Raw genomic sequence first — 20904 nt, 5'->3', positions numbered from 1 at the left:
AGGAAGAAGCTCGAGAGGGAGAGAGAGAGGTAAGTAATTTATTATTTTAATTTTAAATTTTTTTTTTTTGTAATTTAGATTTCAATATCAAGTTTTGATTTCTTCCCGCCTTAGAAATCTGGTATTAGGGTTTAAAAAAGTGTAATCATGTTACGAAAATTAGGTTTGGGGTTGGGCTTTGAATTGGATGATTGGATCTATTAGGGCTTCACATATGGTTGACTTTAATTTCCTTATATGCTATGTTCGTGGCTTGATGTTTTGTTTGTTTGGTGGATGAGAAAGTTTACAATTTTCTGCAACTTCGAAGAAACAATAAATTTATATAGTATAATTTGAAAAACAAGAATCAAATTGGGACTTCCATGTGTCCTTCTGTCGAATCGTTTTGTTTGTAAGCGTTTCAACGGCATTGCAAGTAAGGATTGGGGCCAGGGTTAGGGTTACGATTATGATTAGAATTTTTTCTCCCTTTCAAACAAGAAAATCGATGCACACATATGTTCTTTGTGGTTCATGTTATTTGAAATTGTTGCAGATGGCTCGTACCAAGCAAACTGCTCGTAAGTCCACGGGAGGAAAGGCTCCTAGGAAGCAACTCGCGACCAAGGTGCGTGCTTTTTTTTTTTTTTTTCTGTGTATGTTTCTGATTATAAATTTTGGTTGTTGTGTTTCTGATTTATATTGTTCTTCAGGCTGCCCGCAAGTCTGCCCCAACCACTGGTGGTGTGAAGAAGCCTCATCGTTACCGCCCTGGTACCGTCGCCCTTCGGTGAGTCATCGTTTTTGTCGTGTTTTTATTTCTCTAGTGTTTGATTTGTATGTTGAATTTATCTAATGCTTAGTTGTTTTGTGTGCTGTTTCCTTATTATGTACATTATATTGATTTACAGCAATCAATTGTTTGAATACTTTTTTGTTGTTCAGTGAAATTCGAAAGTACCAGAAGAGCACTGAGCTTTTGATCAGGAAACTCCCATTCCAGAGGCTGGTCAGAGAAATTGCCCAGGACTTCAAGGTAAAGGAGTAGGATAAGTATTGATCACAAGTTTGTTTAAATCATTGAGAGATAATGACTGGGTTTATGCGCTTGGGTTTGGTTGCAGACTGATCTGCGTTTCCAGAGCCATGCTGTGCTGGCACTGCAGGAGGCCGCGGAGGCCTACCTTGTGGGTCTGTTTGAAGACACTAACCTCTGTGCAATCCATGCTAAGCGTGTTACAATCATGCCCAAGGATATTCAACTCGCCAGGAGAATCAGGGGTGAGCGTGCTTAATTGGAAGGTGATGGAGCCCCGTAGTTGTTGATGGTGGTGTTCTTTATAAGTGTTTAGATTTAGGTCCTTAGGCAGAGGTAGTGCAAGGATTAGAACTATATGATGCTTGGTAATGGTGGTGTGCAGTTATCAAGGTGGTGTTTTTTTTTTGTGATGGAGGATTTCAATTTGGTATATTTCTAGTCAATTGTGTTCCTTTTCAAATGGTACTTCATACTAATGTGTGAACATCTTTAATCATCTAATGTAGGTCTGTCTCATTCCATTTCCTTTACAATTGTTTGGTTTATGATTTCTTATGTCCAGTGGACGACTTCACTGCATTCATTTCTATTGAGAAAATACCATTACGAAATCTGAACTCTGCCTTCGGTCCCCCTTTGCATCAACTTGTTAACTATAAAATTGTGACATAAGTTAGGTTTTGGTTCATACCCGTCCTGATATGATTTTATATCTATGTTTGGCTCTCCCATCCCTTGGAAGGGAAAAACTGGCCAAGCAAGAATAATTTTTTATGATTTCTCAAAAAAGATGAAAGGGGTATTAAAGGAAACAAAACTTGAAACGTATGGGAGAATTTTGCATAGAAAAAAGCATGGAGTAAGGATCCATATTTTAGGCATTCATGGCCTTGATGGAAATATTTCGGTTTTAAAGAGGAGGAAGGGGGTTACCCTGATTAATGAGTTGGCGTGCAGAATTTGAAATTTTTTTATCAAGGCTTTGCTTTGCTATTTTCTATTCAAAGGCCTTCATTTGCTATTTTTTATTAAATTTTTTTACTGAATTTTATACTAATTTCATGGCTGTTACAAAAAGAAATTATTGATGAAAAGAGGAGGCAAAATGTGAAAACATTTATTCTGACGACCATTTCTTTAAAAAGAAAAAACAATAAAGATGGAAAAGGTTTGATATGATATGATATTCAAAGATTTAGTTTTTCTTCAATAAGATGATATATATTACTTTTTTTGCCTTGTTATTTTCTTTTCCTACGTGTAATTTTTTTCTAAAAATAAAAATGTTTTAAGCAAAAAAGGTGAGTCCATCCATGATGTGTCTTTTAGGCTTAGAGGCCATTTTGGGCCCAACTCAAGTTTTGAATTGCATCAAAGGCTGTATCGAGCGTAAATTCACCATATTTGATACCGAAGGGGTAAATTACCTTTGACCGGCAAATATAAAATATTAAAAGCCTTTCGAAATGATTAAAAATAGTTTTTTATTTTTTATTTTAAAAAATTCATAACGTCATTCTTTTTAATTTTCAACAAATAGAAACTGTTTTTACAAATTTTTTAAAACATAGGTAAAATACAAAAGAAATAAAAATAATCATTAAATAAAACAATAAAATTAAACATAATATCATTTTTCTTCTCTTTTCACAGTCTAATATTAATACCCAAAATTTTTAAATATAATTTTTTTTAAATTATTTGTACTTTTCTAAATTTCAGTTAACTTCTTTAAAAATTTTCAAATCAAATTATATTTGACATAGGAATTTATTAATTTTTAAAAATGATTTAAAATTAAAAAACTTATTTAATTAATATTAGAAAGCAATGAAACTCAATAATATTGGAAAGTCGACCAAAATTTATTTTAAATTATTTAATATATTATAATAATTTTTAAAAATAACTTAAAATTTAAATAATGATACAATTATTACCTTTTGTTTCTACATAGAATTATATATATCATTTTTTTATTAAACAAATAAATTTTGAATTAAACAAAACTTAATATATTAGATTCATCAAAACCGAGTGTAGTAATTTTTCAAAATAATTTGAAATTTAATAGTGAATCCATTAATATTAGAAATCAATAAAAATTGATTTATACTGACTATTATTTATTTATTTTTGGTACATAATTTTATTTTTACAATTTTCATCATTAGAAAAATAAATTTTAAATCAAGTTACAATTTATATTGAATTTATTAATAAGTTTAACAAAATAAAAAAATAAAACTATTGATCTAATTATTATAAAAAATAATAAATAAAAATTGATATATCATGAAAGATGGCTTTATCATCCCTCTTATACACATAATTTTATATTTTCAATTTTCTTGCTATGTAAATAGATTCATACATAATTAAAAATTTATTATTTAATGAATATTTTAATTTATTCATACATAAAACTGTTTTCATTTTTAATTAAACTTGAATTAAATTTAATTAATATTATAGAAATTGAATATATAATATTTTTGTAAAATCAAAACAGAAAAATTATTTAAAAGTAATAATTTATCCAAACAAGATTTCCAATTTTCTATTTTAAAAGCAACTTATAAAATAACCTTTTTTTAATAAAATACTAAAAAATTATTTTTTTTGTTTTTTTATTTGATAACAGATTTTGAAAATAAACATAAGAAAACATGACCAAATAGCACTTTGGTAAAGCCACTAAGCTCTAGAAACTAGACGCTTTAGGACTAGCTGTATGGTGGTTGGACTCTATGCTTGTCATCTGTTTCTCCCCACCTTGTTTTCTACCCAGATCTCCCTCCATCATTCGAACCATTTTCCTTCCAATTTTCCATTCCTTTAATCGCCAATTCCATCCTCTATCCATTAAGCTTTTCTCCACCCAAGATGTTTATGCCTTCAATGTCCAGATTGGCAATCTTGCTCGTGCCGGCAACATTGGAGCCGCCCGCCAACTGTTCGACGAAATGCCCCATAGAGATACCGTTTCTTGGAATTCTATTATTACTGGCTACTGGCAAAATGGGTGCTTTGATGAGTCCAAGAGGTTGTTTGGATTGATGCCCACCAAAAATGTGGTTTCTTGGAATTCCATGATTGCTGGATGTATCGAGGATGAGAGGATCGACGAAGCGTGGCAGTATTTTCAGGCAATGCCTCAGAGAAATACAGCATCATGGAATGCCATGATTTCGGGATTAGTTAGGTATGATCGAGTCGAGGAAGCTAGTAGGCTTTTTGAAGAGATGCCAAGGAGGAACGTAATTTCATATACTGCTATGGTTGATGGGTATGCCAAGATAGGGGAGATTGAGCAAGCACGAGCTTTATTTAATTGTATGCCGCAGAAGAATGTTGTTTCTTGGACGGTGATGATTAGTGGGTATGTTGAGAATGGGAAATTTGACGAGGCCGAGAACCTGTTTGAGCAAATGCCAGATAAAAATATTGTTGCAATGACAGCGATGATCACAGGATATTGTAAGGAAGGGAAGACGGACAAAGCAAAAATTCTGTTTGATCAAATCCCGTGTAGGGACCTTGCCTCTTGGAATGCAATGATAACAGGTATGTGGAACTTCTATCATTCATCTACAGTGAGAGCAATTTAACATGGTGGTCTTAGGCGTTGTGGCTATTTCTGTGTTATTTTGTGTCTTTGTCCACCAATGCTCAATGGTGTTGTGGCATACAGTAACACTCATCAAAGAGTTTGATATTTAGCCAGTACTGCCTCTGGCTACCTGGATATCAACTATGCTAAGCGTCACAAGAATTTAGCCACACGTTTTTTTTCTTGTGATGGTGCTAAGACTTGAATTAGTCAACCCACACTTATGGCACCCACTAACAAAACAACACAAGCACTCAAAGTAAGACAAGAAACGTACAGGAAATCACTTCCCAACTTGTATTATTCCACACAGTACAAGAAATCAAAGCTTACATAAACTTCTTCATATTCCAATAGGGTATTTATAGACAGCCAAAAACCCTCAATAACTGTCCATGTTTTGGAGGCGCAACCCATGCTAGGTCACGTTCTTGGCAATTTCCCCATGCTTGCAACTTCTTCTCAGGTGCTGTGTTCCACACACTTTCGCCTTACTTCAGATGTTGCTATGTGGTCTATGTATTTCTGCAGCACAACCCCATGTTTTCTGATGAGTAGGGTCTACATCTGCATGCATCAGTCACCTTTGTAACTATCCACACATGTTACTCACAAGTCTAAGCCTTAACCAGCTCCATGTGTTCCCCTTCCTTGTGTCTGCATGCTTCAACCAACCACTCCACATGTGTTGCATGCATGCATGCACTCATATGCTCATGTATGCCTTGCCAAGTTAACCCTTGCTTAGCATTAGAGCCTCTCAGCATGTGTTGTAGAGTTATCCTGATCTTTGTCATGCCCAAGACTCATGCACATAGCATTGCTTACGTGCAGTCCATGCATCAAGTTGCCCGTACCTTGTCTCAGCTACATAGCACATCCTACATGTGCCATGCTTCATTCATGGCTTTGCGTCCACTCTACAATACCTCGCCCAAGCTATTGTGCACTTGGGTGTGTGCAAACCCTAGTGGTACCTTACACTCATCCGTGGAGAGGCTTAATGTGCCTAGGGTGTGCATGTGCCATGCTATAGCCCACACTCTTGGGTTACCCCAAGTGAGACCACCACACCAGCCCCCTGTCCGTTCCCTCTCCCCCCACCCACCTATTTTTAAACAACATCTGAGCCATCTCCAATATGTCAGGAGGGGATATTGAGGATGCTTCCACAGATATAATGAATTTTCTCTAATTATAGGAAATTTGGGGAAACACCCTATCACTTGGAAAATTCTTCTTAGGCTTCTGGCAACATAAAGAACCCATCAAAGCACCAACATCCAACACTTGTTGTGTCACCAGACTCACCACAAGCTGCCATTACTGCACAGCGTGCCTCCAAGTTGTGCAACATGTGCCAGCAATGTTGTGTGCGCTTGCAGCACTGCCTGTTGCCCTCTTACCCACAGCCTTGCTGCACTAGTGCCACTCAGCCTTTGCTCTAATCCCATCAAGGCTACTTCAACCAAGTTCCCACCTATGATGTCTTTGGAAGCTGCAACACTGCCATGAGTTAGTTAGCCACAACGCCTTGCTTGAGTTTAGACATGCTACCACTAACATGCCTTGGGCCATGTGGATGCAAGGTGCTGCCACACGTGCCCATGTTGTGCCCTCCAATGGCTAGTTCTAACACTAGGGCTAGTGGGAAAAATGGTTGTTGAATTTGTACTAGCTCTCATTACAAAGTTCCAAGTGATTGCTGATCAAATGACTAGGTGGTGCTGAGTTGTTGAGGATGTGTTTTTTCTGCATGTCAAAAGCTAACATCATATATTGTGGTCAAGAGAATCTATAATATAGCTATCATCTAAGTTATTACATTATATGCAACTAATATGCATATGCAAGTGGGATCCTACAGTTTTGTCAAAACTCCTATGCCATCAACTGAGCAGTTCGCATATGGCCTCTCCTTTGGTAAGCAGAGAGTGGAGCGGTTTTATCATTTGGTACATATTGTATGTTTCAATTGCTTGATTGTAGCATTTAAGGGCCTAGGTTTCCGATCTGAGGTAGAGACGCTAGAAGATTAATGTTCTGGGTTCCATCATAATACCATGTCCCATGCACGTAGATTGTAAATTAAAGCAGCCTCCCATGAGATTTTTTATTATTGAACTATCAAAATTGTTTTTGACAAATGTCATTATGGATCCTATCTTAAACTTGGTTAATCAACAATTTCTGCTGAGCCAATTGGTACTGTGATGTTGTGGTGCAGTGGGAGAGACATTTGAGACTCATTTTTGAGCTAAGTCGATTCAACAAATGCACTCATCTCTCAAGAGAGAAAAAGGTGGTGGTAGATATGAGAAATTGGATCAAGGAATGCACTTCTTCTAGTATTTGATCGATCTAAGTTGGTGCAATTATTTATTATTTTATTTTTCTTGTCAATCATTGAATTGAATAAAAGCAATTGCAATTAGAATTGTACTGTGGAAATTTTTTTTCCCCAATCATGCCATAAGCTGGTATCATTAAGATTTTTATTTAATTTATGGCTCCTGATGTTTAAAATCGCAGTTTAGGAAAAAGATCTTTTTGTTTACATCCCTTTGTTTCTAACAATCCCCTAAATTTAAGGAATTAAAGTGCTTAAAGTGTTTTGAGTGTTTTAATCTGGGTATGCAACCTGATTACATATACCTTGACAGTTACTAAGGACAACTAATATTTTATAGGTTATGCACAAAATGGAAGTGGTGAGGAAGCATTGAAGTTACATTCGCAAATGCTCAAGATGGGTATGCAGCCAGATCACTCAACCCTTATTTCAGTTCTTACTGCATGTTCTAGTCTTGCATCATTGCAAGAAGGAAGAAAAACTCATGTACTTGTTCTCAAGAGTGGGTATGAATCACGTATATCCATATGCAATGCTTTGATTACTATGTACTGCAAATGTGGTAGCATCCTTGATTCTGAACTAGCTTTCAGACAAATTGACCATCCAGATGTCGTCTCATGGAATGCCATGATTGCTGCATTTGCGCGACATGGCTTCTATGACAGAGCTCTTGCTTCCTTTGGTGAGATGAGATCGAATAGGGTTGAACCAGATGGGATAACATTTCTGAGCTTATTATCTGCTTGTGGTCATGCAGGAAAGGTGCATGAGAGCCTCAATTGGTTTAATTCAATGATTGAAAGTTACAAAATTGTCCCCAGGCCTGAACACTTTGCTTGCTTGGTTGACATATTGAGTCGAGGAGGTCAGGTGGAGAAGGCCTACAAGATAATCCAAGAGATGCCGTTTGAGGCAGATTGTGGGATATGGGGTGCTCTTCTTGCAGCCTGTCATGTTCATCTAAATGTAAAGTTAGGTGAATTGGCAGCTAAGAAAATTGTGGAATTGGAGCCCCAAAACTCAGGGGCTTATGTTGTCCTATCTAATATATATGCTGCTGCAGGCATGTGGGGGGAAGTTACAAGAGTGAGAGGTTTGATGAGAGAACAGGGAGTTAAGAAGCAACCTGCATATAGCTGGATGGAGATTGACAATAAAGTGCATTTCTTCTTGGGAGATGATGCATCTCATCCAGAAATTCATAGAATTCGTTTGGAGCTCAAGGGGATGAAGTTACAGATGATAGCGGATGATGATATTGAAGAAGTTTTTTCAGCATGTTCCTGTTGAATTGCAACTTTTAAGCCTATATTTTGGGTGAAGAAGAGAAAGCTTGATCCTGAAGAACTTGAAATCCCCATTCAGCTAAATCCATAAGGTTCCCCGTTGTATTTCCTAACCATGCAACTGGACCGACATATTCTGGTGAAACAGAGAAGGGGCAAATAGTCACTGGATGTTGTGAATACAAGCGAGATGTAATTATAGAAGATAAAAGAATGGCAAAATGTTGGAATGACAAGAAAAAGGAATCATAATGCATGTGAAGATCGAAAATTTTCTGTTATCCTGAATTTGGAATTCAGGAAATATGTCGTCTAATGGGTAATTTGTAAGAACGGTCGGAGAAATGATTGAACATAAATTGATACATGGGCGAATTGATGTGTGTTCTGAAATGGATTGGTTTTAAATTCCTCATAAACAATTTGGCATAACTAAGGAATTTCAAGAATTTGTCTTATGAAAGACATTTATTATAGGAAGTAGACTTATAATCGTAAGATCTTATGAAAAAAAAATCATTTATAAATATATTAAATTAAGTAGTCATTGTGAAAGATTAGTATTATTAATTTATTTATTTTTCTTTATGGAGAAGATTGGATGAAATATTGAAAGTATATAAACAAAATTTAAAAATTTAAATTAGTATTATTGAGCTATTTTATTCTTATTCAAGCGAAAAAATAAATCTTAAAAATTTAAAAAAGTAAAATTTGAAGGAAATGGAGAATGTGGGGAGGATATGATTCACACCCTTCTTACATTTTCGTACCTTTAATATATATTTTTTTGATATTTAATATTACCTATCCAAACCATGCCAGAAAAAATATTAACAATAATTAATTTTAGCATTTAAGAATATTTTCTAGATGTGGTAAAAAAATTAAAATTAAATTTAACACACCAAACAACTAAAATAAAATTATAGATTATATAAAAATTTTAGAACATTGTAAAGTTGAATAGAGAAGGTAAATGGAGAAGGTTTGAGAGTGGAGAGGTGAATGGAAGAATTTTATTTATTGTATATGAAACTAAAATTTGAGTCAGAAGTATTTGAAAAAAATAATATTAAATCATTTTATTTGTAAAATCATATAATTTTAATTTTTGTCTAATTTGTCATCTTCGGTATTTCCCATCATGAAAATTTTTAATTCATTATTTATTTAGACGATTTGAATTGAAATTTTTTCATCACGGCTAGAAATTTTTCTATGGAACCAGATGTGATTAATCTTCAAACTGGAACATGTCACTGGTAAGTTCAGTTTTTCCTTTTTTGTTTGGACTGAATGTCCAGGTAACATTAAAGGCCCAATCCCATCATGGAATAGAACCCAAGGGCCCAGCTGCCGGCGGAGAGCAAGAGACACAAATAAATTAAAAAAGGTCAGACTCAGCCCAATTGGTCGGTTTTGGCGGTTGTCGTCAGCCAAATAACCACCAAAATATTCTCTTTCTCTCACATTTCCGATTACGGCAAAGCAAAGCTATAGGTTGGATTACAAGAAGGCCCGTCAACTTAGGAATTTTAACCAACCTTTCTCTCCATGCACACAATTTTCCTCCTAAATTTACCTGAGTTCCTAAATATAGAAGATACATATCAGCAGTATCACAAATCCAATATGTTGCCTTTCAAACCCAGGTATCGTGACTCCCTCTCTTCTCAAGTATATAAAAGATCCATGCTTTTCCAATTAGCCGGTTTGGTTAGTTTCTCGTTTGATTCAGGTTTCTCTAGTTTTAGCTTTGGTGGGTTCTATTGTTTCTTTTCCATGCTTTTGTTGCTTCGGTTTTGATGTTTGGAATATTTGTGATTTGTAGGGCGTTTCTTGTGGACTTTCCAAACGAATTTTCATGGGTTATTTCTGAAGCCATCTCCGCGTGGAAAGGTTGCAATGGTGCCTCACTGAAATAGGAAATTAGTCGCAAGTCTCTTCCTCTCTAACACGAAATCCCTCGAAAGCAAGGGATTTAGGCGAGGTATGATCGTCGGTTTGATGACTTCTGCTTTGATTTATAGTTGGATTTGCTTGATTTTTAATTTATTTATTTTCAATATGATGATGGGTTTTATGTAATTTATGGCATCAACCAGTCTTTGAATCTAAAATAGCATAGAATTGAACTTTTAGTTTGATATGAGCTGGAGTTGAATGGGACCCAATTTGCGAAATTGGATTGGTTTCATGTGATTTAGAGGATCAGCCCATTTTCGCAAAGGCTGTTTTGAATGAATTGAATGTGATGAATTTTGGTGTAATTTTAGGTAGAAACAGGGCATCCGAATCTCAGAGATGCAGCAACATATGGGTAACATTCAAGATGAACTGAGGAAGACTCAGAAGCAACTGTATGAGGCAGAGGAAGAAAGAGATCGAGCAGTTGATGAGCTGAGAGAGATGAAGAAAGTGGCTCAGGAGGCCAACATGAGGCTAAGTGAAGCATTGTCCTCTAAGAGATCAGGAGAGCTATACACAGAGCTCAGTGCGGCAAAGAAGTCACTATCTGATGCAACTCGAGAATTGCAACTCAAAGAGAAGGGTATGGAATCTTTGAGACTTGAACTTGAAAAGGTGCAACTAGTGGAACTGAAATTGGCAGAGAGGGATGCTGCAGTTGATAAGTTGAAGAAGGAGCTTAATATTGCCAAAATTACAGAGAGTCACACAGTGGATTCATTGTCTGAAAGTAAGGCGAGAATTCAGGAGCTGGAGAGAGAGCTAGAGAAAAAAAAGAACTCGGAAGCCCAAGTGTTTGATTCACTGGTCTCCCAAACAAAGCAGCTTGAGCAAACCAAGATTTTGCTTGAAGAGTCCAAGCTTGAAATTGCTTCTCTTCATGACAGGGTGCAGAGCTTGGAGGGCTCATATGGACAAAGTAGTAGGGATCTCGATTTATTTAACAACTGCCTTGAGAATTCCCATTCCAGAAAAGAAGAATTAGAGAGTCTCAAGTCTGATCTTCATCAGGCAAAAGGGAATCTGGCTCATGCCCAAGAGGCTGAACATCTTGCTTCATCACAGACTCAGGCTGTGCTTCAAGAAATGGGCTTGCTAAAGTCTGAGCTGAAGTTGGCTTTAGAGGCAGAAGAAAAGAGCAAGAAAGCCATGGATGATCTAGCATTAGCCCTCACAGAAGTTGCCACTGAAGCCAATCGAGCAAAGGAGAAGCTCAGTTCAACACAAGCAGAACTGGCGAATAAAAAAGAGGAGGCTGAGCAATTGAAGCAGACATTGAAGAGCACCGAAAGCAAGTATCAAATACTCTTAGATGAAGCAAGGAAAGAAATGGAATGTTGTAGGAACATTTCAGAGCGATTGAGATCAGAAGCCGAGGAATCACTTCTGGCCTGGAATTTGAAGGAAACTGAATTTGTCAATTGCATGAAAGAGGCTGAAGAGGAAAAGATTGCCATACAACAAGAGAATACTAGAATGACGGAGTCGATGAAAGCTGCTGAGGACATGAAGAAGGCATCAAGGGAAGAGAATCACAAGTTGCGGGATATCCTTAGACAGGCCCTAAACGAATCTAATGTGGCAAAAGAAGCAGCAGGGATTGCCAGGGCAGAAAATTCCCAACTCAAGGATTGTCTGACTGAAAAAGATGATGCTTTGGATTTTTTCACCCGAGAAAACGAACGGCTTCGGGTCAGTGAAGCTGCAGCTAATGAGAACATCAAGGAACTGAAGTATTTGCTCTCTACGGTCTCAGCAAAGGAAGTCAAAACAGAAGAGAAGGAGGTGGCAGAGGTTAAGACTCATAAACCAACGGCCAAAGTGAAACCAGAAGACAAGGAAGTGGCAGAGGTTAAGGCACATAAACCAAATGCTAAGGTGAAACCAGAAGACAAGGAGGTTGCAGAGGTTAAGACTCATAAACCAACAGCCAAGGTGAAAGCAGAAGACAAGGAGGTGGCAGAAGTTAAAGCACAGAAACCACCCCTGAAGGAGCATCATGATGGTAAGAAAGCGAGGAACACCTTTAGTTTTGACCTAGAAGAGCTGAAAATACCAGTTAAGCCCAAGGATGAAGATGAAGATTTCCTCATAGAGGAGGCACTTAAGGGCTCCATATTTGATACAAAATCACCACCTATGCCGGTGCACCATCACCGGAAAATGTCTTCCTCCATTTTCACTGATGATGGAGAAACAATATGTTCAGAAGATTTTGATAATCTAGAAGGGCAGCATTTTGATGAGGCAGAGCATGAAAGGAGCTCACACAGAAAAAAGAAAGCATTGCTCCGAAGGTTTGGAGACCTTATCAGGAGAAGAAGTTTTCACCAGAAAGCAGGTATGAATGAGCCGAATGCCCAATAAGATTTTGGGTCCACCCTCATAGATTTTGGCATTGTAATGGTAAATTTTTTTTTTTTTTTGGGGTTTGTTGAAAATTGCAAATGTTTGAATTACAATGCCAACATTCTACTGTAATTTATTACAATGTGGACATACAATTTGCATTTACATCATAAAAAAGTGTCTTTGTGAGAAGGTTTTGAGCACGGACTGTTTTCGAAAATAGTTCTTGTAGAGAATAAAAAATAGTTTTAATTTTTTATTTTAAATAGAAGTGTTTGGTAAAATGTTTTTTAAAAAGTTTTTTTTAAACAAAAAACAAAAAACTTGTTTGGATAAAAGAATTTGTATTGTTTTTAAAAGCAATGTCTTACTTTTGTTTTATAAAAAAATTATAAATTTAATTTATAATAATATAAAATAAATTCCAGTTAAGTCTTATTAAAAAAATAAAAATTAAATCTACAATTATGTATAAGTTAAAGATAAATATTTTTTTAATTAAGAAACAATTTTTTTTATTGTAGTGAAAAAAATTACTAAGATAAAAATAATTTTAATTTCATTTTTAATATAAGTCAAATAAGTAATTTACTTTTTATTTTTTATTTTTTTTAAATCTTGTTTGAACATGATTTCTTATGTTTTTTTTTTTTTTTAAAGTTCAAAAACCAAAAAAAGTTTTTAAATGTTTTATAAAAATAATGATAAAGGATTTTAAAAATAAAAAACAAAAAGACTTGTTTGGATAAATTGTTTTTTTTTTGTTATTTTTTTTTATTTTGTAAAAACATTTTAAATTCAACTTATATAACATTAATTAATTAAATTTAATTGAAGTGTTCTTCAAAATGAAAATAATTTTGTAATTACAAATAAATTAAAAAATATATAATTTTTAGTAAAATTTAAATAATAATATTATAGTAAAATAATAAATTATATTTTTAATAGAAAAATACTATTTTATTATATGTTAGAAAAAAAATATTTTATCATATTAATAATTTATGGTATTAATGAGTTTATTATTTAAGTTTTAAATTATTTTAAAAAAGTAATGGACTTGTATACCAATTCAATGTATTAAGTCTTGTTTAAATTGGAGTTAATTTGTCTAATAAAAAAGAAATTAAAAAATAATAATTCTATATAGAAGATAAATAATAGAGTGTGTGTGTGTTTTTCTATTGTTTTTAAAAATTGGTGAAAACAACTTTTACTGTTTTTTTAAAAGTTGTTTTCTATTTTATTTTATTTTTAAAAACTGAAATAGAAAATAATAATCAAATAGTGTCAAAGAAGTTTTTAAAACTATTTTCTATTTTTTTTTAAAAAGGAAAACCGTTTTTAAAAATTCTGCCAAACAGGCTCCATTCTTTCTAAAACCTTTAAGTTATATTTTGTATAATGTTTTTTCCATGACATTTATCCCCTTCTTAAACATTTGCCTTGAATTTTTGGTTTCTTGCTAATTAAACAAGTTGTATCATGGAAAAAAGAAAAAGAAAAAAATTTGGAGATCAAGATTGATGTATATGTAATCAAATTTAAAAATCAAAAACTAATAAAAGAACATAAACTAATATAGATGTAAATATAATAAAATTATAGAATATGCAAAAACTTTATAACTCATTGGAGATTAAGATTTAAGAGTGAAAAGAGCATTTTAGTGAGTGTTTGGTAGACTAACTTAATAACTTAATATGATTTAATAATTTAATTTAAGTCATTAAATAAATTAAGTATATTTGATAAATAATTTAATGATATAACTTAAAGTTAAAAATAATTTTAAGTAATAGGTCAAAATAATTAACTTATTCTTAAGTCTATATATATATATTTTACATTTTTATCTTCATTTGCCCTAATTACTTTCATGATCTATTTTGTTACTTTATGATCTCCATTGTTACTCGATCTCATTTGTCTTAGTTATAATTTATGAGGATAAATATGTTAATTTGATGATTTAGAATAAATTCTAAGTTAATTTTATCAAATAATTTTAATACTTAAAGTAAGAATTAAGTTTACAATTTAAATGTAATTTTACTTAAAATTAATTTAAGTTATTCAGTAATAAGTATTAAATTTTATCACACACACTTCAATCTTATTAATATCACTTGTACTAATAGACGAGGCCTCAATAATTTGTTCTTCAATTAGGTCTAAAAATTTTAAGTACTCTCTTACTATTTTATGATAAGATTAATAATAATAGTATAAGAAAATAAATATTATTTTAATTTGAAACCTATATATTGTCTATTTAGACTTAGAATTTTATATTACAAAGTTTTATTCAATGTCCATATTTTTATGAACTTCAAATAACAATTCAATAAAAATATAAATAAAAACCACAATTTTTATTTATTTATTTATCATATTATAGTTTCGGAGCGAGGATGAATTTCCTATCTTAAAAAACTTTACAATTAGTGAAATTGTTTGGGTGAGAATATAATATCTTTTCTCATTCCTTACATTTTGTGAACTAAATGAAAAAGTTATGGCATGTGCCAATAGGGCATAATGGTTATCTAAGATCTGCAAAGAGTTAAGAAGACATAGCGAGAGCAAGGGGTTAGGATGACCATTGTCCCTCTTGAGCTTATGACCATTATGTGGGAGTTTTATTCTCCATTATCACCAAAAGTAGATACAGGATATATATATATATATCCTGATCTTAAAACATGTCTTGATCTCTAGATGGGGAATTAACCTGAATCCATTATGCTTTTGATGAAGAGATATGGATCTTCTAAGGTTGTAGAGGGCTATCTACTGATTATGTAATCTCTCTGACGATGGGAGCAGGAGAGAACGAATTCCGTTCTTATTCAAAAGATGTGATTATTAAAAGGAACATACATTTTTTCCTATATATACTCTTTATACCTTAGAGACCATACCCTTTGGACTATCGGGTCTCGGAGTTTTAGGTATATTATCTAAGACCCGTTATGGCATTGGGCTCTACATATAAAGTGGTCCATACTCTAGATCAAATAGAAATAATATATATATGGATAGCTAAATATTGAACAATAGTATGATGTGGTCCACATTTATTCTAACACATTATCCCTCTGTGCTGCTCAAGTTAAAAATGATACAATAAAGGTGGTGAGAGTTCTTTTATACTGATGTTTCCACACATCATAAAGGTCGTGTGTTCATGGTGGTAATGGTCATGAACATGACTCCTTGCTACCTCGTAGAGTTAGGGGAGCTTTCTTGTCCTATTTTGTGTCAAGAAGCATAGGATGAGGACATGGTACATCTCCTCTCGACAACAATGATAGGAGTCTTGTCTCTAGGATCTCTCACTCTCAAAAAAAATGAGAGGAGTAGGGGTACCTACTCGTGGAGGGAGGTTAGGATAGGTTGTAGGATGACCTTTTCCATATACCTCTTAAGAGACGGTGATGAAGAAATAATGACATTATCTTTCCAACTCTTTTTAGAGTCTACCTTCTTGTTACTAAGTTTTATGTGGTATTGTTTTCTAATTCTTTTTCCTTTATTTCTTTTCACCCCTGGAGTGCATCAAAAGTCCTACTAGTCTTAATCCGATGCAGTCATGTTGGTAAATTAAACCCCTTATATTGCTTTCCATGTCGCTTATGATTTGCTTCTGGAGGGTTCGACACATGATGAGTTTTGGCACTCCATTTCATCACAAAATGCTCCAATCTCGTCTCATTATTTGCATCAGCCAAGCTCCATACATCTAGGAGCATATTCCAATCGGGCTAGTCCACGATGACACAACTTCCAACTTCTAAACCTCGGCTTAGGTTGCCGTCTCCTATTAGTTCAAAGAAAAATGGGTGGATGTATAAAGATTATAGGTGTATGCATTTACGATTCTCTTTTTAAATTTTTGGTCAAAAGAAATATTTGTAAAATTTGACATGTAAAAAGGGAGAAGAAAAAGGAAAGGGGGGTCGTTTGGACCGGCTAGGCAGGCTGGAACGATGGGCCAGCGCAATTCGCTAGAATAATTGGACTGTTCCGACATGGAACGGTCTTTAGGCGTGCCGGGCAAGGGGCAGACGGCCTCTCGGGCCATAGGAGAACTGTTAGGACGCGGACGCTCTTCTGATCAGATTGATCCTAGTTAAGGCTATCAACATCGAGAGTAAGAAATAATAATCATCCCTAAGGCCTAGACCTACACTACAAGACAGAGCTTTCATTTTTTACATGGCAGACACAAAGGAATGATAATACCACACAACTTCCACTCAACCACTCCACTAATAGAGTCAGAAAATAAGCACAACTGCATAGGCTGAGAAATCACTTTCCTTGCTTTTTATTGAAACAACAAAAATCTCTTCGCATTAAAATCCAAGAGTCTCTCTCAATGCTTCCTACTGTTTGAGCACATATCTTGGATCTCTCCGTTCAATTTTTATGACGATGCCTACTTCCGCTATCTCCTATTTCTTTCCAAAGGAACTGGGGCTCAGCCTTGTAAACCATTTTAGCCTAACTGAAACCATTATAAGTTGCACCTGCACCTTCAACAATCTGGCTCTCTTAATCCCTATGCAGCTTAACAGTCATTGTGATATGGGGATCCATCAAATCAAGGACTCCCATTATGATCCCAGACCCACCAACAGCAACATTTACGCCCTGGAAAATTTTAGGCACTACCGGGGGGATTAGGTATTGCTGAAAAAGAATTTGGTGTGGATTGAGACAGCAATATTTGCCACATCACAATGAGCATGACATTTCTGAATAATATCCTTAATCAAATGCACCAACATAAAAGACAATGTACCAGTTAAACCATCAACAAACAGAAAAGCCACTGGGGCTCGACACAAACATTAACCTTCAAATTCTCTAAGAGTGAAAACATCAGAAAGACATCAATAAAAGCCCGAAAATAGCAGACTAGCAGTGAATGATACTTCCAACGGTTTGCAAATCATGGCTGGAACTCCTAACAACTATAACCCTGGAGAACCAGTACCAAACACCTTTTCCAATTGAAAAACAAACCATTAAAAAAAAAAAGGAAAAAAGGAGAGAAAAAAAAAAGGGAAAAGGAGACACTAATCCTATATGACCGGAACTTCACTATTCCTCATCATGTTTGGGTGCTTCTTTGATCTCATCACCACCATCATCCTGAATCAGAACCAACAAAATACATCCCATAAGTAAACCTACAGTGAGAAAGATGACAACCATACCAATTCAAATAGAAGATAATAATGACCTGCATATCTGAAGTCCACAAAGTCAGGTTATCACGAAGAAGCTGCATTATCAAAGTGCTGTCCTTGTAAGACTCCTCTCCCAGGGTATCCAACTCAGCAATGGCTTCATCAAAAGCCTGGTCAAAACAGTGGAGAACCATCAAATTACACTGGAACAATGAACAAATCCAAACAGCTCATACCAATACATCTTCAAAGTACAAAGATCCAACATCAATGACTACAAAGATCCTTCTTTTACCATGGAACTACTTTCAGGATCTCTCATGTCTATGAAATATAAATTCATTTCCACATCCATTTGTATATAAAACAACCAAACAGCAGGGTTTGAAATTAGATCTTGTCCAGAATTTCAATTTTGTGGAATTTGAAAATCTTTGATTAATTGTCACATAGAGCAGAAAAACATTTTTTTTCTAATGGATTTGGGATCTGGCCCATGAAATAAAAAAGTTAAATTCCAAATCCATTTCCATATAAGGTAAATTAACCTGGAAATACAGTCAAATCGAACAATGCTGCTCTAATTTCCAAAACTAATTTGTTTTTCCTCACCTGTTTAGCAAGATTACAAGCACGATCCGGGGAATTCAGAATCTCATAGTAAAAGACAGAGAAGTTAAGTGCAAGTCCCAGGCGAATAGGATGGGTTGGAGCCAATTCCACTGTTGCAATATCCTGGCAACACAAATATCGTTAATGACCTTGTTTTTAATTAGTTAAAAAACAGCATATGCCATATCATGCAAAGACAAAATTAAGTCAAATTAGTCCTCAAATAAAATTTCTTTAAATATTTTTCTTCTAATAATAATAATAATAAAGAAATAATCAATGTTCAGGGACAAACCGTAACTCCAAAATCTAAGAGTCAGAAACAAATATTGAATTTCTATATCACCAAACAAAAAGGGAAAAAATGAAAAGGAAAGTTGAACGTTATAGAAAAATAAAACCCTAACCTCGGCTTGTGAAATACGAAACAGAAAATGTAATAGCACAAAAAAAAAAAAAAAACTCGACTGAAATAAAAGGCACCAAGTAAAACCCTAACCCTAATACAAGATCTAACCTGCGCCGATTTATAAGCTGCGAGAGTGCTCTCCGCCGCCTCTTTCCTCTCGGCTCCGGTCTTGAACTCAGCCAGATAGCGATGATAATCGCCCTTCATCTTCAAATAAAACACCTTCGAGTCACCGGACGTAGCCGAAGGGATAAGCCGCGAATCCAGCAGGCGAAGAATACCGTCGCAGATGGAGGACAGCTCGGACTCGATCTTGGATCTGTAGCCACGGATGGTAGCGACGTGGTCCTCGTTGCCACGGCTCTCCTCCTTCTGCTCAATGGAGGAGATGATGCGCCAAGAGGCTCGGCGCGCGCCGATCACGTTCTTGTAGGCAACAGAGAGGAGATTGCGCTCCTCCACGGTCAGCTCCTCGGCTTCGGCGGTCACTTTTTCCATGAATTGAACCATCTCCTCGTAGCGCTCGGCTTGCTCGGCCAGCTTCGCCATGTAAACATTCTCTTCGCGAGCTGAAGTAGCCGCCATGGATGAAGCTTCGATCTAGGGAGAAATGCGAAGGAGGAGAGAGAAAAGGAAAGATGGAAATGCAGGGACGATGAAAGGAGCGGTTCTTTTTAGAGAGAGAGGCCTTTGACAGCTGTCGATGTGTCTTGCAATTTGAACCATGATGAGTGAAATGTGGCGGATCCGAAGGGCCTCGCCTCCACTTGATTATACAGTTGAACTTCCTACACTTCTCGTCCGGTTCGCTATTAGACTTTATTAAGTTCAAAATTAAATATAAATAATCAACGAATTAAGTTATGTGTTAGTTGCATTTAATAATATGCCTTCACGATCAAAATCACATCTATTTTTATAAAATTTTAAACAAATGATAACTAAATATGTTTAGTTTAAACCTCAAGAGGTGAGTCAAATTCACCCTCGAGTGACTTTGAAAAAGGATGAAAATGATTTTTGAAATAATTAAAAATATTTCCTAATATTAAGAAGTACTTTCTTATATAAATCAGGAACCTTTTTTTTATACAAAAAAATATTCTAATTTTAGAAAGAAAAAAAAAACTATATCTATATTCAAAAACATGTTTAATATGTTTTAATAAAAAAAATATTTTTTTTTCTTTTTTTAACTTGTTCTAAAAATTAGGTTTTCTAATAATATATTTTAATTATTTTTATTAATTTTCTAAGAGTTGTTTCTAAGACATTAGTTCTTGGTGAGTTAAGATATGTCAATTGATTACATTATAGGGGATCTGGAACTCAAAGATGGTTTTAAGAGATTGATAGTTTTCATTTCGTTAGATTAGAGACATCGATTCATGAGGAGATTGTATATAATGAATAACAAGTCATGAATTCGACCACTTAGTTCTTCATTGTTATTTACATAAAGTACTAAAGTGCAATTGACTTTCTATAGTCGAATATTGAGTCAATGTCATAATTGGATTTTGAGGGAGTTAGTACTGTTTTATAGGTCTAATGGTCTTTGCAAGAACTCATATACTTTAATGACACGATTTATGATGGGTAGATTTATTTTTAATTCATTTATGTGTATAAAAGTATTTTGGTTTATGTAAGATTGCATAGGGTTAGTGAATAGTATCTCTAGATTAGACTAATTGATTAATGAAATATTTTTTAAAAAATGGATAATAACATCTAAATTGTGAATCTAATCATTTCCATATTTTTCTTGAAAAGTAACCCGATTTTTTACACAAATGCCCTTTACCATTTCAAGTATTTACACGTAGGTTTTAAAAGAGAGGGTTATTTTTACAAGAAAATAATGAGGATATTTTTGTCAAAATAAGACTAAAAAAGGATGGGAGGTCAAATTTCAAAAATTGGGTTTTCAAAAACCCTTTTAATCAAATAACTCTTTATTAATTAAATAATTTTATTGAGTTAATTAATTAATTAGGACCAATTTTTTTGTTAGATTAAGTGACCTAAGCCCAACGTGGGCTAAAGTCACTTAAGCCTAACAAGAACATTATAAATACCT

The 20904-nt window shown here is 34.5% G+C and overlaps 4 protein-coding genes across 8 annotated transcripts; 3 read left to right on the top strand and 1 right to left on the bottom strand.

Moving 5' to 3' along the window:
* Positions 1-2: 2 nt before the first annotated feature.
* LOC100265845 (histone H3.3) lies at positions 3-1541 on the top strand. The gene is given in 5 exon segments (NM_001281103.1): positions 3-29; positions 539-610; positions 696-772; positions 928-1018; positions 1107-1541. Coding segments are annotated over 4 exon segments (411 nt in total). The 5' UTR covers positions 3-29; the 3' UTR covers positions 1278-1541.
* Positions 1542-3682: 2141 nt separating this feature from the next.
* LOC100854306 (pentatricopeptide repeat-containing protein At4g02750) lies at positions 3683-8651 on the top strand. Of its 2 annotated transcripts, XM_010654383.3 has the most exons (3): positions 3694-4588; positions 7325-7387; positions 7748-8651. In XM_010654383.3, exons 1-3 carry the CDS (start codon positions 3772-3774, stop codon positions 8278-8280), a joined length of 1413 nt encoding a protein of 470 aa, XP_010652685.2. In that variant the 5' UTR covers positions 3694-3771; the 3' UTR covers positions 8281-8651. The 2 variants fall into 2 exon arrangements, with proteins under 2 accessions (XP_003632478.2, XP_010652685.2); XM_003632430.4 differs by having other exon boundaries at positions 3683-4588; positions 7325-8651.
* A 1008-nt stretch (positions 8652-9659) lies between these two features.
* Positions 9660-12799, top strand: LOC100249503 (WEB family protein At3g02930, chloroplastic). Of its 3 annotated transcripts, none has more exons than XM_019221232.2 (3): positions 9660-9931; positions 10111-10269; positions 10556-12799. In XM_019221232.2, the coding sequence occupies exon 3, from the start codon at positions 10584-10586 to the stop codon at positions 12612-12614; it is 2031 nt and encodes a 676-aa protein (XP_019076777.2). In that variant the 5' UTR covers positions 9660-9931; positions 10111-10269; positions 10556-10583; the 3' UTR covers positions 12615-12799. The 3 variants fall into 3 exon arrangements, with proteins under 3 accessions (XP_019076777.2, XP_059594519.1, XP_010652682.2); XM_059738536.1 differs by having other exon boundaries at positions 9698-9995; XM_010654380.3 differs by having other exon boundaries at positions 9698-10017.
* A 4560-nt stretch (positions 12800-17359) lies between these two features.
* On the bottom strand, positions 17360-19708 carry LOC100264912 (14-3-3-like protein). Of its 2 annotated transcripts, XM_002262766.5 has the most exons (4): positions 18930-19708; positions 18413-18535; positions 17854-17970; positions 17360-17762 (listed from the first exon to the last, which is right to left on the bottom strand). In XM_002262766.5, exons 1-4 carry the CDS (start codon positions 19404-19406, stop codon positions 17712-17714), a joined length of 768 nt encoding a protein of 255 aa, XP_002262802.1. In that variant the 5' UTR covers positions 19407-19708; the 3' UTR covers positions 17360-17711. The 2 variants fall into 2 exon arrangements, with proteins under 2 accessions (XP_002262802.1, XP_059594520.1); XM_059738537.1 differs by having other exon boundaries at positions 17360-17970.
* Between the last annotated feature and the right edge of the window lie 1196 nt (positions 19709-20904).

This window comes from Vitis vinifera, chromosome 7 (genome assembly GCF_030704535.1).
Source record: "Vitis vinifera cultivar Pinot Noir 40024 chromosome 7, ASM3070453v1".
Classification (NCBI taxonomy): Eukaryota; Viridiplantae; Streptophyta; class Magnoliopsida; order Vitales; family Vitaceae; genus Vitis; species Vitis vinifera.
Note: the sequence above shows the minus strand (reverse complement) of the source record. Positions and strands in the feature narration are given on the sequence as shown.

Coding starts and splice junctions, on each gene's coding strand:
- LOC100854306 (XM_003632430.4), top strand. CDS start 3,772: ATGCTTGTCATCTGTTTCTCCCCACCTTGTTTTCTACCCAGATCTCCC. Junction 4,589..7,324: donor TTGGAATGCAATGATAACAG/GTATGTGGAACT, acceptor AATATTTTATAG/GTTATGCACAAAATGGAAGT.
- LOC100249503 (XM_019221232.2), top strand. CDS start 10,584: ATGCAGCAACATATGGGTAACATTCAAGATGAACTGAGGAAGACTCAG.
- LOC100264912 (XM_059738537.1), bottom strand. CDS start 19,406: ATGGCGGCTACTTCAGCTCGCGAAGAGAATGTTTACATGGCGAAGCTG. Junction 18,536..18,929: donor CAGCTTATAAATCGGCGCAG/GTTAGATCTTGT, acceptor TTGTGTTGCCAG/GATATTGCAACAGTGGAATT. Junction 17,971..18,412: donor CTTGTAATCTTGCTAAACAG/GTGAGGAAAAAC, acceptor TGTTTTGACCAG/GCTTTTGATGAAGCCATTGC.